Source organism: Tursiops truncatus, chromosome X (assembly GCF_011762595.2).
Source record: "Tursiops truncatus isolate mTurTru1 chromosome X, mTurTru1.mat.Y, whole genome shotgun sequence".
NCBI lineage: Eukaryota > Metazoa > Chordata > Mammalia > Artiodactyla > Delphinidae > Tursiops > Tursiops truncatus.
Genome location: NC_047055.1, coordinates 96,384,079 through 96,401,791, shown reverse-complemented (window position 1 = coordinate 96,401,791; position 17,713 = coordinate 96,384,079). Strand labels below are relative to the sequence as shown.

The window sequence follows — 17,713 nt, the reverse complement described above, 5'->3', positions numbered from 1 at the left end:
TCAGTATTACAGTGGGTGTGTGTAGTAGTGTCTCATTTTAGTTTGAATTTGCATTTCCTGATGGCTAATGAGCTTGACTTCCTTTTCGTGTTTTTAGTGACCATTTTGGGGTGTGTGTGTGTGTGTGTCAAGTGACCATGCAAGTCTTTTGGCTGATTATAAAAATTGAGTTGTATTTATCCTTTTGGTCCCTGTTCAGACCTTCCTGTATCTCCATGCTTCCATGTGGGAGCATTTTCATTGGGTCTGAAATGCTACCTTTAGTATTTTCTTTAGAGTAGATCTACTAGTGAAAAATACCCTCATTTTTGTTTTGTCATAAAATGTCTTTCTTTTACCTTCATCTTTGTGTTTGGAGGACTAGGTTAGTGGTTACTTTCCTCCCACTTTGAGGTTACCATCCCTTTGTCTTCTGGCTTCCATTATTTCTGTTGAGATACCAGCTGTTCTTGTTATTGTTGCTCCTTTGCAATTCATCTGATTTTTGGTTGTTCGTTTGTTTCTAACTGCTTTTTAAGGTTTTCACTTTGACTTTGATGTTCAGCAGTTTTAACATGCTTAGTTGAGGTTTTCTTCGTATTTATCCTACTTGGGCTTTAGTTTGATATTTTAGCAGTTTGGGAAAATTCTTAGACTTTATCACTTTAAGTATTGGTTCCGACCCATTCTTTTTCTTCTCTTCTCTCTCTCTCCAACATTTTCACTTTGCCGTAAGTCTCTCATGCTTTTTTGTTTCTCCATTTTCTTCTGACTTGCCTTCTGCTTAGTACTAATAATCTTTATAGCAATTTCTATTCTATTAAACCCATCTGTTGATTTCTTAATGGCCCTTATTGTATTTTTCAGTTCTGGAATTTTCATTTGAGTTTTTAGAATAGTTCCAGTCTCTGATAAATTCTCTATCTTGTCATAATTTCTTAAACATATTAATTATGAATATTTTTAACATCTTTATTGGAGTATAATTGCTCTACAATGGTGTGTTAGTTTCTGCTTTATAACAAAGTGAATCAGCTATACATACACACACATCCCCATATCTCCTCCCTCTTGTGTCTCCCTCCCACCCTCCCTATCCCACCCCTCTAGGTGGTCACGAAGCACCGAGCTGATCTCCCTGTGCTATGCAGCTGCTTCCCGCTAGCTATTTTACGTTTGGTAGTGTATATATGTCCATGCCACTCTCTCACTTTGTCCCAGCTTACCCTTCCCCCTCCCTGTGTCCTCAAGTCCATTCTCTACACCTGCATCTTTATTCCTGCCCTGCCACTAGGTTCATCAGTACTGTTTTTTTAGATTCCATATATATGCTTTAGCGTACGGTATTTGTTTTTCTCTTTCTGACTTACTTCACTCTGTATAACGGACTCTAGGTCCATCCACCTCACTGCAAATAACTCAATTTCATTTCTCTTTATGGCTGAGTAATATCCCAGTGGATATATGTGCCACATCTTCTTTATCCATTCATCTGTCGATGGACACTAAGGTTGTTTCCATGTCCTGGCTATTATAAATAGAGCTGCAGTGGACATTGTGGTACATGACTCTTTTTGAATTATGGTTTCCTCAGGGTAATTATGAATATTTTTAAGTCCATGTGAGATAATTACAATATCTCTATTTCCTATGGATATATTTTAATTCTTGGATTTAGATTATTTTTTTGTTTTTGTTGTTGGCTTGCCATGTTATTTTTAATTAAATGTCAGATGCTTATATTAAAAAAAAAAGAGGGCTTCCCTGGTGGTGCAGTGGTTGAGGGTCCACCTGCCCATGCAGGGGACACGGCTTCGTGCCCTGGTCCAGGAAGATCCCACATGCCATGGAGCGGCTGGGCCCGTGAGCCATGGCCGCTGAGCCTGCACGTCCTGAGCCTGTGCTCCGCAACAGGAGAGGCCACAACAGTGAGAGGCCCGCGTACAGCAAAAAAAAAAAAAAGAGAGATACTTTGAGTCTCTGGATGAGTTCTCTTTCTCCAGGAAGATTTTACTTTTGTTTATGGCAGGTAATTGGGTTAGATATAGATTGAATTGATCCAGTCATAACTTGAGTTGGTTGAAATGTGTACTTCAGCCTTTATGAGGGATTATCTATTTCTGGTCACCCTTTTACTCCCAGTGTCTAGTCTTCGGGGTTCCCACCAGAAAGCTTTGGCTGTCTCCAGGACCATTATAGGGCCACAATATCAATATTTGCTCCCACACCCACCAGATTTGAGAGACTGCTGAAAGCTGTGTTCATGTTCCATAATACTGTACCCAGTATCATATGGGCATATGTCTCAAGGGGAAGAGCAGCTTCAGAATTTTCTCTTAGGACTTTTCTTCTCTTTAAGATCTTGGCCCGAAAGTACTGACTGCTTTCTTTGGTAGATCTCTGATGCCTTTAAACAGGTGTTTGTCCAGTTGCTCTTGGCAGAAATATTGAACCAAAACAAACTAATCTGCCATTGTCAGCATGGAAATCCTCTTTTTTGCTTTTTAATGCCTTTTTAAGGGAAGTTAAAAAGCACGAGAAATCAGAATTGTTCTCTCTTTTTCATTTTAAATGCTCATTGACACCTGAGGGTGAAGCTAATATATTGTCCTTAAATAAGTCTATGCAAATCTGGCCTTTGAATTCTGGTAGAGTTTTTGGAATACATATGAGAAAGTGTGAAATCTATTATGAGTTTGTTCTATAGTTAAGAACCAAAGCAACTAAGGAAGATGTACAAATGGCCAATAAGCACATGAAAAGATGCTCTACATCATTAGTCATCATGAAAACGCAAATCAAAATCACAAAGGTGTACCACTTCACACCCACTGGGATGACTAGAATCAAAAGGTTATAATAAAAATTGAACTTAATGATAATAACAAACATTGGTGAGCGTGTGGAGAAATTGGAACTTTCATACACTGCTGGTGGGAATGTAAAATGGTGCAATCACTTTGGAATACAGTCTGGCAGTTCCTCAAATAATTAAACACAAAGTTACCATATGACCCAGCAACTCTACTCCTATAGACCCAAGAGAAATAAAAATATATTCATAGGAACTTCCCTGGTGGTGCAGTGGTTAAGAATCCACCTGCCAATGCAGGAGACACGGGTTTGAGCCCTAGTCTGGGAAGATCCCACATGCTGCAGAGCAACTAAGCCCATGTGCCACAGCTACTGAGCCTGCACTGTACAGCCCGTGAGACACAACTACTGAAGCTCACGTGCCTAGAGCCCGTGCTCCGCAACAAGAGAAGCCACTGCAATGAGAAGCGCACGCACCACAACCAAGAGTAGCCCCTGCTCGCCACAGCTAGAGAAAGCCCATGTGCAGCAACGAAGACCCAATGCAGCCAAATTAAAAAAAAAAAAATCACACACAAATGTTTGTAGAAGCACTATTCACAATAGCCAGAAGGTGGAAACAACCCAAATTTTCATCAGCTGATGGATGGATAAGCAAAATGTAGTATATCCATACAATGGAATATTATTTGACCATGAAATGAAATGAAGGACTGATGCATGCTACAAGATAGATGAGTGTTGAAAATGTTATGCTAAGTGAAAGAAACCAGTCACAAAAGACCACACATTATATGGTTTCATTCATACAGAAGTCCAGGATAGGGAAATCTATAGAGACAGAAAGTAGTTAGTGGTTGCTTAGGACTGGGTGGGGGAGGGGGGTAGAGGAATGAGAGCTAAAGTGTACAGCGTTTCTTTTTGAAGTGATGAAAACGTACTAAATGTGACTCTGGTGATGAAACGGACTAAAAGTAGATACACATATCTGCGAATCTGCTTTTAGAGAAACATTGAAAATATTTTCTCCTATTCTGAGGTTTGTCTTTTCATCTTGTTTATGGTGTCCTTTGTTGTGCAAAAGCTTTTAAGTTTCATTAGGTCCCATTTGTTTATTTTTGTTTTTATTTCCATTTCTGTAGGAGGCTGGTCAAAAAGGATCTTGCTGTGATTTATGTCATAGAGTGTTCTGCCTAGGTTTTCCTCTAAGAGTTTTATAGTGTCTGGCCTTGCATTTAGGTCTTCAGTCCATTTTGAGTTCATTTTTGTGTATGGTGTTAGGGAGTGTTCTAATTTCATTCTTTTACATGTAGCTGTCCAGTTTTCCCAGCACCACTTATTGAAGAGACTGTCTTTTCTCCATTGTATTTTCTTGCCTCCTTAGGGAACTCTACTCACTGCTCTATGGTGACCTAAACGGGAAGGAAATCCAAAAAAGAGGGGATATATGTATATGTGTAGCTGATTCACTTTGCTCTACTGGAGAAACTAACACAACATTGTAAAGCAACTATACTCCAACTAAAAAAGAAAGAGTTTAGAGACAAACAGTTCTCAATTTGAATCCAAGCATGACCACTTACTAGCTGTATGACATTGGGAAAGCTATTTAACCTCATCTTTCTCATCTGGAAAATGGGTATAAACTAGAACCAACTGATAAGGATTAAATGTGATCATATATGTAAAGTGCGTGGTGTTGGGGACATCATAATTATTCAGTAATAACTGTGATAATAAAATTATTGTTAACAAAAAAGAAACATTGAATTGTACACTTTAAATTGTGAATTGTATGGTATGCGAATTATGTCTCAATAAAGCTGTTACAATAAAGGACCAAAGCAATATTTATGATAGCAACTGGGGAGAGAAGGTGACAGATGTGGATACAAGCTCATGGTGTTGACGATCTCTCTCATTTTCACTCTCTTCATTAACAGTTTGCTGACGCAGACGTACAGAATGGACTTGAGGACATGGGGAGGGGGAAGGGTAAGCTGGGACGAAGTGAGAGAGTGGCATGGACATATATACACTACCAAGTGTAAAATAGATAGCTAGTGGGAAGCAGCCACATAGCACAGGGAGATCAGCTCGGTGCTTTGTGACCACCTAGAGGGGTGGGATAGGGAGGGTGGGAAGAAGACGCAAGAGGGAGGGGATATGGGGATATATGTATACGTATAGCTGATTCACTTTGTTATAAAGCAGAAATTAACACACCACTGTAAAGCAATTATACTCCAATAAAGATGTTAAAAAAAAAAGTTTGCTGACCAGTTGTCAGGGCCTGGGGTGGAATTAAAGCAGAACCCTGGGTCCTGTAATACATGGTCAAAGGTAACTCAAGTAAGAGTAAGTCATGGAATCCAGCAAGAGCAGTGATCTGGATAACTGACCAGGAAGATAACACTGCTGAAATAATCCAGACTTGTCTTAATCCTGGCTGGGCCCGACATCCTGAAGCAGGACTTACCTTCCTTAGTTATTCCCGTGGTCAGAAAGTACTGCACTGTTCCTAAATCCCCCTGCTTTGCAAGCCTCTCATATACCTAGAAGAGTTTTTTTTAGAGTGTAAACTTAAATCTCAAAGACCTTTTCTAATTTGGAGCCTATTTCTCTGGAAGTGCTGGAAACACGTGCAACTTCTTGATTGAGAAAGGCACATAAAGCAGATGCATTTGCATAGGAAGCCCATGACCCCAGAAGTCACCATCTGGGAAGGGGCTTTGAGAGTTCTCATGGCTCACTTCAGTCGTGTCTCTGAGAGATTTGGAGCTTCAATTACTCATTCAGTGGTTAAAAAAAAAAAGGGCAGGTCACAGATTGTACAATTTTTATTTCACTTATTCAACAGACATATCAGTTACCAACTTTGTGCCAGTCACTGTGCTAGGTGCTGTAATAAAACTCTGTATGAAACAGTAGCTGCCTCTAGGAGATTGCACTAAACCAAAGGTACCAAGTGAGGAAAGAGACGTATGCATTAAGTGACTGTGAGATCCCAATAGAGTGGCAGTTAACTGAGCTTAGAAGAGTCTTGGAAGCATTTAGCACAACTGAATAAATATAGTTGAATAAAGGCCGAGAAAAGGCATCATTGAGGCGGTAACACTTTAACTGAACCTTGAAGAACAAGTAGGGTTTATCCAGGCAGACGAAGAGGAGAGGAAGGCTGGTGGCAGAGAAACAAATGAGTTAGGACCCTGTGGTAAGAGCCATTATGAGAGTTAACAAGGGACACAGCCAGAAAGGGAGGAAGAAATGAACTTAGAGCAGTACTTCTCAGACATTAATGGTCATACATTAAAGCCTGAGAAAAACGGAAAATCGTGTTAAAATAGAGATTCTGACTCAGAATTTCAGGGTCTAAGCTAGAGCACTTCATTGACCCCCAGTCAATGTCAGTGCTTCTGATCCATGAGCCACACTGAGTAACAAGAGCTTAGAGATCTATTTGAGTGGGATGGGAGAGGAAAGTGAAAAGTCCTAATTAACATGTAAATTTCTGGATAGAATGATCTGGAGTGATGGTGTTGTGAGCTGCTAGAGGGAATGTAAGAGGAGATTTTCAAGGAAATATAAGTTTTGTTTTGTGTTTTGTTTTGTTTTGAGGCACCTATAAAGATATCTCGGAAGAGAAATCTGGTAGGAAGGAGAAAAATAAGACCATGGTTCCTGAGTAGAAGAGAAAGATGTGCCTATGAATGAAATTGAGAAGGGACTGCAAGAAAAGTGAGAGGATGATTAGGAGAAAATGATATGATCACTTCCACAGAAGAAGTTTCAAGAAAGTGGGAATGAACAATGTCAAATGTTGCAGAGAGATGAGGAAGGAGCAAGACTAGAATCCAGACTGCAAGGAGTTGAGGATTGGAAAACGAGTGTTTCGATTAGTGGTAAGAGGGTTGAGGAAAAGTGTGAAAGAGAGTGTGGCAGTAGACAGAAAGGAGTGTAGGGTAAAGGGAAGGGTCCTCCCTCACCCTTTTTTTCCTTCCTCTTTCCTTTCTCCTTCCCCCTTCCCTCCCTCCCTCCCTCTCTCCCCTCCCTCCTTCCTTCCTTCCCTCCCTCCTTTCTTCCTTTTAGCATTATTATATCAATAGAAATTTTCCTACATACAAAAAATTGAGAGGCTATTATAATGAATGCTAGGATAAGCCACAGAGAAAGTGCTTGCCTTGTCCTACAAACAGAATTCCCCTCCGAAGAGGAATCCTGAGCAATAAAATGTTCTCCACCACTTAACACAAAGATTAAGGTCTTGATGTCAAGTCTGGAAGGAGTTCGTTTGGCTGGAATTACATGGGAAGAAACTTTGTAAGTGTGGCAGGGGTTTGGAATATTGCCAAAGCCTTCCTTTCAGCTTTACCCAAAGTGATGTCTTACCTTCTAACAAAAGATAAAAACAGCAAAATGCCCTCCGACCTCGCCCCTCCACTCCACACACTCACATAGGAAATGAGAATATGAAAAGTAGCAGGATACAAAATTAATGCACAGAAATCTCTTGGGTTCCTATACACTAATGATGAAAAATCTGAAAGGGAAATTAAGGAAACACTCGCGTTTACCATTGCAACAAAAAGAAAAAAATACCTAGAAATAGGGCTTCCCTGGTGGCGCAGTGGTTGAGAGTCCTCCTGCCAATGCAGGGGACACGGGTTCATGCCCTGGTCCAGGAAGATCCCACATGCCGCGGAGCGGCTGGGCCCGTGAGCCATGGCCGCTGAGCCTGCGCGTCTGGAGCCTGTGCTCCACTACGTGAGAGGCCATAACAGTGAGAGGCCCGCGTACTGCCAAAAAAAAAAAAACCTAGGAATAAACCTACCTAGGGAGATAAAGACCTGCATGCAGAAAACTATAAGACATTGATGAAAGAAATTAAAGATGATACAAACAGATGGAGAGATATACCATGTTCTTGGACTGAAAGAATCAACATTGTGAAAATGACTGTACTACCCAAAGCAATCTACAGGTTCAGTGCAATCCCTATCAAACTACCAATGGTATTTTTCACAGAACTAGGACAAAAAATTTCACAATTTGTATGGAAACACAAAAGACCCCGAATAGCCAAAGCAATCTTGAGAAAGAAAAACGGAGCTGGAGGAATCAGGCTCTCTGACTTCAGACTGTATTACAAAGCTATAGTAATCAAGACAGTATGGTACTGGCACAAAAACAGAAATATAGATTAATGAAACAGGATAGAAAGCCCAGAGATAAAGCCACACACATATGGTCAACTTATCTTTGATGAAGGAGGCAAGAATACACAATGGAGGAAAAACAGCCTCTTCAATAAGTGGTGCTGGGAAAACTGGACAGCTACATGTAAAAGAATGAAATTAGAACACTTCCAAACACCATACACAAAAATACACTCAAAATGGATTAAAGACCTAAATGTAAGGCCAGACACTATAAAACTTGTAGAGGAAAACCTAGTCAGAACACTCTATGACATAAATCACAGCAAGATCCTTTTTGACCCACCTCCTAGAAAAATGGAATAAAAACAAAAATAAATGGGACCTAATGAAACTTAAAAGCTTTTGCACAGCAAAGGAAACCATAAACAAGATGAAAAGACAACCCTCAGAATGGGAGAAAATATTTGCAAACGAAGCAACTGACAGAGGATTAATCTCCAAAATATACAAGCAGCTCATGCAGCTCAATATCAAAAAAACAAACAACCCAATCCAAAAATGGGCAGAAGACCTAAATAGACATTTGTCCAAAGAAGATATACAGATTGCCAACAAACACATGAAAGGATGCTCAACATCTCTAATCATTAGAGAAATGCAAATCAAAACTACAATGAGACATCATCTCACACCAATGAGAATGGCCATCATCAAAAAATCTACAAACAATAAATGCTGGAGAGGGTGTGGAGAAAAGGGAACCCTCTTGCACTGTTGGTGGCAATGTAAATTGATACAGCCACTATGGAGAACAGTATGGAGGTCCCTTAAAAAACTAAATATAGAACTACCATATGACCCAGCAATCCCACTACTGGGCATATACCCTGAGAAAACCATAATTCAAAAAGAGTCATGTACCACAATGTTCATTGCAGCACTATTTACAATTGCCAGGACATGGAAGCAACCTGAAGTCCAGCGACAGATGAATGGATAAAGATGTGGCACATATATACAATGGAATATTACTCAGCCATAAAAAGAAACAAAATTGACTTATTTGTAGTGAGTTGGATGGAACTAGAGTCTGTCATACAGAGTGATGTAAGTCAAAAAGAGAAAAACCAATACTGTATGCTAACACATATATATGGAATCTAAAAAAAAAATGGTTCTGATGAATCTAGGGACAGGACAGGAATAAAGACACAGACATAGAGAATGGACTTGAGGACACGGGGAGGGGGAAGGGTAAGCTGTGACAAAGTGAGTGAGTGGCATGGACATATATACACTACCAAATGTAAAATAGATAGCTAGTGGGAAGCAGCCGCATAGCACAGGGAGATCAGTTCGGTGCTTTGTGACCGCCTAGAGGGGTGGGACAGGGAGGGTGGGAGGGAGACGCAAGAGAGAGGAGATATGGGGATGTGTGTATATGTATAGTTGATTCACTTTGTTATAAAGCAGAAAGTAACACACCATTGTAAAGCAATTATACCCCAATAAAGATGTTTAGAAAAAAAGATTATTGGGGGCTGTTAGACTTCTATGACATGCCACTTAAAAGGTCAGGACCACCAACGGATCCCCTGTTGTGTGGACTCTGGGAAGAGAAGGTTGGGAAATGATGTCAGGAACTTTTCTCCATTTAAGTCTGAATAAGTAGATATTTGCATAAATATCATCCTAGCTATTCATTAGATAACAGCTTAACTCTAGAGGTAGAAATATACATTCGAAGCATTTTGTTCAAGTTTCTTGTCTCCCAAGTATCTCTCTCTTCCTGGCCCCTTTCTTGGGGAGCAGGGAGCACCCAACATTGGTAATGATAATTGAAGTTAGTGATTTCACAGTCATTTCTTTGCATTCTCAGAAGGCCTTAGCAGTTAATTCCTACTAAGCAGCAATTGGGTAATAATTGGCTAACTCTCTTGACAGAGAAAAAAACGTAATTTGGAAATAATTGACCTAACGAGAAAAATGGATTGATGGTTAAAAAATTGTTTGGGTCATTGCATTGTTAAAAGTAATAAGTAACTTGGAGATGAAGTACCGTAAATTTAACAGTGTAAATACTGCATGTGTATGAATACATAATTTATATGGTAATTTACGCTTAGCTCATATTCTACATTTGAAGTTATTTTTCTTGTAGTAGAAAAAACAGAAGGACTAAAAGAAAAGGATCCAATACTAGATTCTTAAGGTTTGTAGAAATGTGTAATACATATAAAAGTATATCACCTGGGATAAACCGTAATGGAAAAGAATATAAAAAAGAATGTGTATGTATAACTGAGTCACTTTGCTGTACAGCAGAAATTAACAGAACATTGTAAATCAACTGTATTTCAATAAAAACAGTGTATCAGCAATATGTACTGCTTTATAATGCTCCATTGAACTAGCCTCTCAGAAAAAATAACTCAGTCCAATTACTTCCCAGGCTACTCCTGTGATAGTATTTCTGTCTTTTAAATTTGATTAGTACATGGCAGTCTTTCCAGAGAATGATATCGATGATTTAAATCAGTGCCAAAAGGCTATGAGAGGAGTTGATGCTTTGAGTAAAACTGAGCTTCTCCCAGGCAACTAACTACCCAGGCTTCCAAGTTTTTATGCCCATCAAATGTAGATGTCTTCCATTGATTCAGAACTTAAATAAGAAAATGAACCCTTTATTCCCATGCATTTTAAATTATAAGTAAAAACAATTTTGTTATATGTACGTTGGAGGTAGGCATGGAAGGTATCTCAATTTTATGGGCAAGAAAACAGAACCCAGCCAGACTCTCGGTTCCTCCCTGCTCCAATATTTGGAGGTCGTGGCAGCCTGCAGTAAGTGATTGTATTTCAGATTTGACCACACAGTCTGTGCTCATGGGTTGGCAGTACATTTTTTAGATAATAGAACTCACAGCCAGCAGTGTCATGCTCTGAAACATAGTACCATGCTCCATTCAAATGAACCACATCTTGTCCCCTAACACTGCTGCTCGGTATAAACCGGGTAAACCCATTAGCCGTCAGTCATTTGAAGAAATAAACAGCTGGAGTTGAGACCCCTTGAAACATTAAGGCCTTTTAGACCAAGACAGATTGACTCAGTAACAGTGAGATTCTCATTTCTTCAGCACTGTATGGAATTTAAGAATATAACTGAAGAGCAAAGAAAAGTGAGCAATCTGTAGTCAGTATATAAATTTAAAAGGTCCTGCAGATAGAGAGGAACTCATGAACAATTTATTATTGAGTGCTTTCTGTTTCAGTTTCTACACTGGTATATGTTGAGGGTATCAAGAAGAAATATCAGACATGGTCACTCGTGACTCCTCAGGAGCTTGTAAGCTGATTGAGGAAACAAAACGCACCGTGTAAAGGACTCCACATATTCAGACAGAGCAGATGGGGTCTGAAAGGTGTTTTAGTTTCAGTTGACCCTGAAGCAGACCCTGAGACAAGCACTTGAGTGCATGTCTGTCTGGAGGAAGGTATAAGAAGCGTGGGAGAAGGGAAGTGAGACAGGGAAGGCGGCCAATAAAGGTGACAACGTTACTAGACAACAGTCACCGTGGGTGACTGGAAAGTAATCTTATGAGGAAACACCGGTAAACAGTATAGAACACACACCTCCGAGTTACTCTACCCAAACGGTAGGGGAACTGGGCTCGTTATATTCCAGCTCTTCTCAGGGCTAGGATTGGGGTGTTGAAGGGCTCTCCCAGGGGTATTAATTCCTGGGCACTTCAGCCTGCCCAGTACCTGGGCACAGCAGGCTTCTGCAGCCCTGGGAAAAGCCCTCAGGTGCAGTGAGCAGACGCTGATAGCTGGAAGCCAGCCCGTGCACATGAAACAGAGGGGTCCAAGGAATATGGGTAGAGGACTGCCAGCAGCCACCACAGTAGGATTCTTGGTGTAGGTGAGACTTGAGAGCGCTCTTTCTCTTCTCTCCTCAGGTCTCTTCATGGTCCTCTCCCTATTGTCCATCGTGTATGGAGCCTTGCGCTGTAACATCCTTGCCATCAAGATCAAATACGATGAATATGATGTCAAAGTGAAGCCCCTGGCCTATGTCTGTATCTTCCTCTGGAGGAGCTTTGAGATTGCCACTCGAGTCATTGTCCTGGTCCTCTTTACCTCTGTCCTGAAGACCTGGGTGGTGATAGACATACTCCTCAACTTCCTCAGCTTCCTCTTCTACCCCTGGATCCTCTTCTGGTGCAGTGGCTCCCCCTTCCCTGAGAACATCGAGAAGGCCCTCAGTCGGGTGGGCACCACCATCGTGCTGTGCTTCCTCACCTTACTCTACGCCGGGATCAACATGTTCTGCTGGTCAGCGGTACAGCTGAAAATCAACAACCCCGACCTCATCAGCAAGTCCCAGAACTGGTACCAGCTGCTGGTGTACTACATGTTGAGATTCATCGAGAACGCCTTCCTCCTCCTCATGTGGTATCTTTACAAGACTGACATCTACATGTATGTGTGCGCACCCCTGCTGATCCTGCAGCTGCTCATTGGGTACTGCACGGCCATTCTATTCATGATCGTGTTCTATCAATTCTTCCACCCTTGCAAAAAGCTCTTTTCCTCTAGTGTTTCTGAAAGCTTTCAGGAGTGGCTAAAGTGTGCTTGCTGTGACTGCAGGCGGCGGAAATCCTCTGAGTCTGCAGAAAAGACGGATCTAAGGTCATCCGCAGACAGAGAGGAAACCCCTTCTAGCAGTAAAATAAGTTCTATGCCCAGCCAGATCTTGAATGCCGATGAGCTCTTTTCTGCTTAATGGGACCTGAGTCTCTTGAGGCACAGATGTATTGTTTGCTGGGTTGATCCCTGTTCTTCATACAAGTGATGGGCCCTGCACAGTTAACAAAGCAGGAAGTTATCTCTCAACTCCTTGTGAGTCTCTCCCCTTCGGAGAGCTCTCGGGTGGGCATGTGGGAACCATGGAGAGAAGCCAGGGAAACCCCTGAGCGTTGCAGGGGCAGCCTAAGGCACCACCATTCACAGTTGACCATGTTCTCCCAGACGTTACTGGCCTTTTCATTGACAAAGTACCCATGATATCTGAGTTGGGCTGGTTAGATCCATCAGGTAGAATGAGGGCAGGGGCTTACTTGTTTTCTAGTTTTCTGGACTGCTGGTCTAGGTAGCCTAATGTTTTATTATCCCTGAACGTAGTTTTCACCCAAGAGTTATCTGATGACCACAGATGGTTACTGGGGTTTTGCCATCAGCCACAACAGTCCTGTCAGAGTTTTCAGAGAGGGCTGTTCAAGTTTGGTTTTTGAATAGACAGATGTTCCATTTTCATCTCATCAGGGCTCTTTGTACACAACCAACTGTAGCAGCCTTGGAGACTTTATTCTCAAGGATCCATGGATTCAAAATTGAATTCTAAATTTGGTTATGGAAGCCCTAGAATTTTAGAAAAGTTGTGTTCCTTCAATATGTTGAAGAAATTCTGGATCAAGAGGGTTGTTAAAATATCAAAGTGTTTGTAGGCTTTTATAAGCAGAGTTCTTACCTTCTTGTGGTAGTTTAAGATGAATCTGCTAGAAGGTAGGCTTAACCTCATCAAGGTTGAGTCCTGTCTTACAGTTCTGGGAAATTTCTAGTAGAATTTGCTAGGATTTGCCTTCTTAGGAAAGAAGAAAATAAAACCCATAGTCTTTACTCCACCTCTTCCTTGCCTGTCAGGAAAGTTTTAGACAAGAGTTACCTTGGTTAACCTAAGTTCTTCTAGTAAACACAGAAATTTCTCACCTAGCATATGTATATAGGCCATTTTAATTTTCATTATTTGAAGGAAAAGGGTTCCCCACCTTCAGTTAGATGTTGACTTCAGAAACTTTTAAATTTTGCAAACAGCTAACATGACCAGAAGATTTTTATCTTTAACTGAATGCATTTTGATTTGGTATGATTATGAGTTAATTTGAATAAGAACTTCAATTTTATCCTCCTACACTCTCCTATCTTCAGTATAATTTCTCCTTTGATCTGGAACCATATTTCTTTCATAAAAGGATTTGTAGAATATCCTCAGTTGTCTTGGAAAAATGCCTAGATCTAGTACCATTATTTCTACCATAAAAACCTTGATGATGAAACACCTGGGAGCAGGTGACGTCACTGACGAGGCTGGACATTGCAGGTCGATCAGGGTTGACAGTCTTAGGACTCATAATGGCTGAACTTTCTGACCCATGGAGTTTCTAACAGCTAGTTTGTCAGGGGACAGGTTAAAATGGTGAGTTTGAGTAGGAGTTGTGGCCAGAATTAGCCAGGGATGGAGAGACTGGTACTTCCCCAGCCTTGGTTTGGAAGCCTGTCTCAAGAACCACTACAAAATCTGGGCCTTCAAATACATTTAAAATCATTTTAAGGTAGAATGTAGGTAAGCCTATTGAGTGACCCCAAACCAAACTGACAGTGATGGTCTGTCACACTCCTAAAGCCCAATTATAAGCCACATTTAAAAGGATAAAGAGGTTTGGTAACTAAATTGGACATTTTGTCATCTTTAACTCTTGATATGCAGATACCCCTGCTTTGGGGCCATATACGTCTAGTCACTTTGGGGAAGAGAAGCCACTGCTTTTTTTCTTCATGGCCACAATTTAAGTCATAGTGAACTGAGAAATCTTGTTTTTAAATTATTTGTATTATACCTCTGAAATGGCAAAATTATAGCTCAGACTGCACTACTAGGTTGCCCTAAAGACAAACAAACCAGCAAATTTCCTCCTATCTTGAGAGTTAAAATGTCTTTTTCAGTAATAATTCCAATTTTTAAAACTCTCCGTGCTTTGTCTAATTAATTACATACCATAACTTGTCGCAACAGATACTCCAACTGATTCATTATCATTTGGCTGGATGGAGGTGAAGTATTTCCTCGAAATATATTGAAATAAGATCATCAAATATGTTTAGACTTTCTTCATTACTGGAGACAGTGCAGTGTAGAGGTTGACATCTCCCTGTCCAACCCTGCAAGTTAGTTAATTGTTCTATGCCTCAGTTTCCTCACCCACAAAATTTGCATGATATACTTGCCCAGACTACCTCACAAGGTTGTCAGAAGAACAAATTAAATAATAGGTGTGAAAATGCTTTGAAAATATTTTTGAAGTGCCATGCATGTTTAAAGGAGTTGTTTTTATAGTTATTCAAATTCATAACAGGTTTTTTTTTTTTTTTTTTTTTTTACCGTTAGAGAAGAAACAAGTAGCATCATTCACATGAGTGTCTTAAGTGAATATGTCGGCCTTTGGCCTTACAGAAGGGCAAGTGTAAATGGCCTTTACTCTTGGAGAGAACTCAACAGTTGCCCTTTCTCTTACCATCATTTGCTTATAAAAATTAGCACCCAGGGCTTCCCTGGTGGCACAGTGGTTGAGAGTCCGCCTGCCGATGCAGGGGACACGGGTTCGTGCGCTGGTCCGGGAAGATCCCACATGCCGCGGAGCGGCTGGGCCCGTGAGCCATGGCCGCTGAGCCTGCGCGTCCGGAGCCTGTGCTCCACAACAGGAGAGGCCACAACAGTGAGAGGCCCATGTATCGCCAAAAAAAAAAAAAAAAAAAATTAGCACCCAAACATATGGTACTTGGAGGAAAAAGACCCACTGAAATCTGAGAAATTGCTTTTGATAACAAATGAGCTTATCATTTTTGTATGTCATCTTTCATAAAGGATATAGCAGCCTCTTTTGTTAATTTTTCTTTACAATTTGAATGCCTGATCCCGCTAGACTTTAATTGAATGTGGGTATAATTTTTTCTGCCTTGTAAATGGGAAAAATAAACTTTAAAATTGATTGTCAAATACAGCATTTTCTTGGAAACCTCCTTAGAACATTAGTGCTATGGGTTATGACTGTATGTGTCAGTACTCCTCAGCCAGTACATTGCGGATGTGAGTTTTGCAGGCTGCTTCTCTGCAGCCATTCACTCTAATAAATATTGTTTATGTTTCTTCATATAATAAATTAATTTTTCCATTTCTCCTTGCTTTTCATTCCTTATACAGTCCTTTCATGGCTTTTTGACTTCAGGGACTATTTTAGAAACAAATTTGCAAATGGTTTTGTTGTGATTAATTATGATTTTGTAACCTCACCTGAAAATTTTGTTTGATAAGCATTTACTCCATTTGTTAAAGCTGCACCGCTCAATACTAAAATTCTGCTCCAACATAAGTGGTATACTGATCCAGAAACATAAAATATCAAATGAGCGACTTGATATTAACATAAATGAATAGTCAAATTGTAAATGGCGATCTGTGGTTGGAAAAAATATCAGGTTTTTTCTGCATGTCCAAAGGCCTTATTTTTTCTATTGAGGTATAATTGGCATATAACATTATATTAGTTTCAGATGTACAACATAATGATTCAATATTTGTATACACTGCAAAATGATAACTGCAATAATTCTATTTACCATTCCATCAGCATGCTGTTTATTACATCCTATGACTTATTTATTTTATAACTGGAAGTTTGTGCCTCTTGATCCCCTCCACCAGTTTCGCCCACCCCCCTAACTCCCCTCCCCTCTGGCAATCGCCAGTCTGTTCTCTGTATCTATGAGGGGTTTTTTTTGCTTAAGAAAGACAAATACCATATTATTTCACTTACATGTGGAATCTAAAAAACAATCAGTTATTTAAGGGGTTATTTCGGAGCATGAGGTAGACAAGGATTGTTGCAATAATTTCCTTTCCTCTGAAGGTGACCTTGCAATTTGGAAAGACTTGGCTATAGGAGAAATGTTTTGAAAGAGATCTCTTGGTATTAAATCAACCCCTTGAGAAAACTGAAGGTCAACAAGTGTAGTGTTTAAGTAGGTCAATGTAAAATTACTTCATTTGGTGTTTGTAAATGTTTTATTTTGAAATAACTTCAAGCTAATAGAAGAGCCTTAGGAATAGTGCGAAGAATTCATTTATCCTTCAATCAATTTCACCTATTAATATTTTGTCATGTTTGCTTTATAATTCTTACTTTCCTTCTTTTGACCCTTTATTCCTAAATACTTCAGTGTGTATTCTCTTATGCTCTGAACAAAGGCATTCTCTTACACAGCCACAGAATGATGATCTAATTCTGGAAATTCAACATGGATACAATACTAGTATCTAATCTAGAGTTCATATTCCATTTAACAAGTGTACCAATTACTTCATTTGTTTTCACAAAGCTTCCCTAACAATGTGAATCTACTCAGCCCTCTTTTATGGGTTCTCTTTATTTAAAGGTATGAGTAAATTTTAACTTCCCTATGAATGCTCTGAAAACTATAGCAGACTTTGAAAATCTATTTGAAGAAAACATGCATGTTATCAGTACTAATAGCTTAAAAGCATAAATTTGGGATGTTTACTGGCAAACTGTGGGTAATTCTTTTTCATGAATCTCCATTTTAACCACCAAGTGTTGACTGCTTAATATATGGACCTGTAGCTCACACCCTGCCCCTGCCCCACTGTGATAGTTCATTTTACAGTGTTCAGGCCCAAGTTTGTAAAGATTTGGAAGGGGATGAGGGAAGTACAGTATATATTATTCCTCCATGACCATATTTCTCCGGGTGCCCCCTTCCAGGAGACTGTATTCTCTATGAACATCTTTGCAGCTGGAAAAGGGCTCAGAAATACCAACTCTACACTATATGAGTGATGTTTTGAGCCTCTTCTCTTTTTCAAAAAAGGCACTTCATATCAGAAGAGATTTCTACAGAGCTGA

At 40.1% G+C, this 17,713-nt stretch overlaps 1 protein-coding gene across 1 annotated transcript in view; it reads left to right on the top strand.

Moving 5' to 3' along the window:
• Nucleotides 1–15,969, top strand: part of XK (X-linked Kx blood group antigen, Kell and VPS13A binding protein) — a 52,797-nt gene extending 36,828 nt beyond the window's left edge. Inside the window, exon 3 of the mRNA XM_019943658.3 lies at nt 11,915–15,969. Coding sequence (XP_019799217.1) covers nt 11,915–12,741 — 827 coding nt within the window. The 3' untranslated portion in view covers nt 12,742–15,969. The remainder of the gene's footprint in view (nt 1–11,914) is intronic.
• Nucleotides 15,970–17,713: the final 1,744 nt, after the last annotated feature.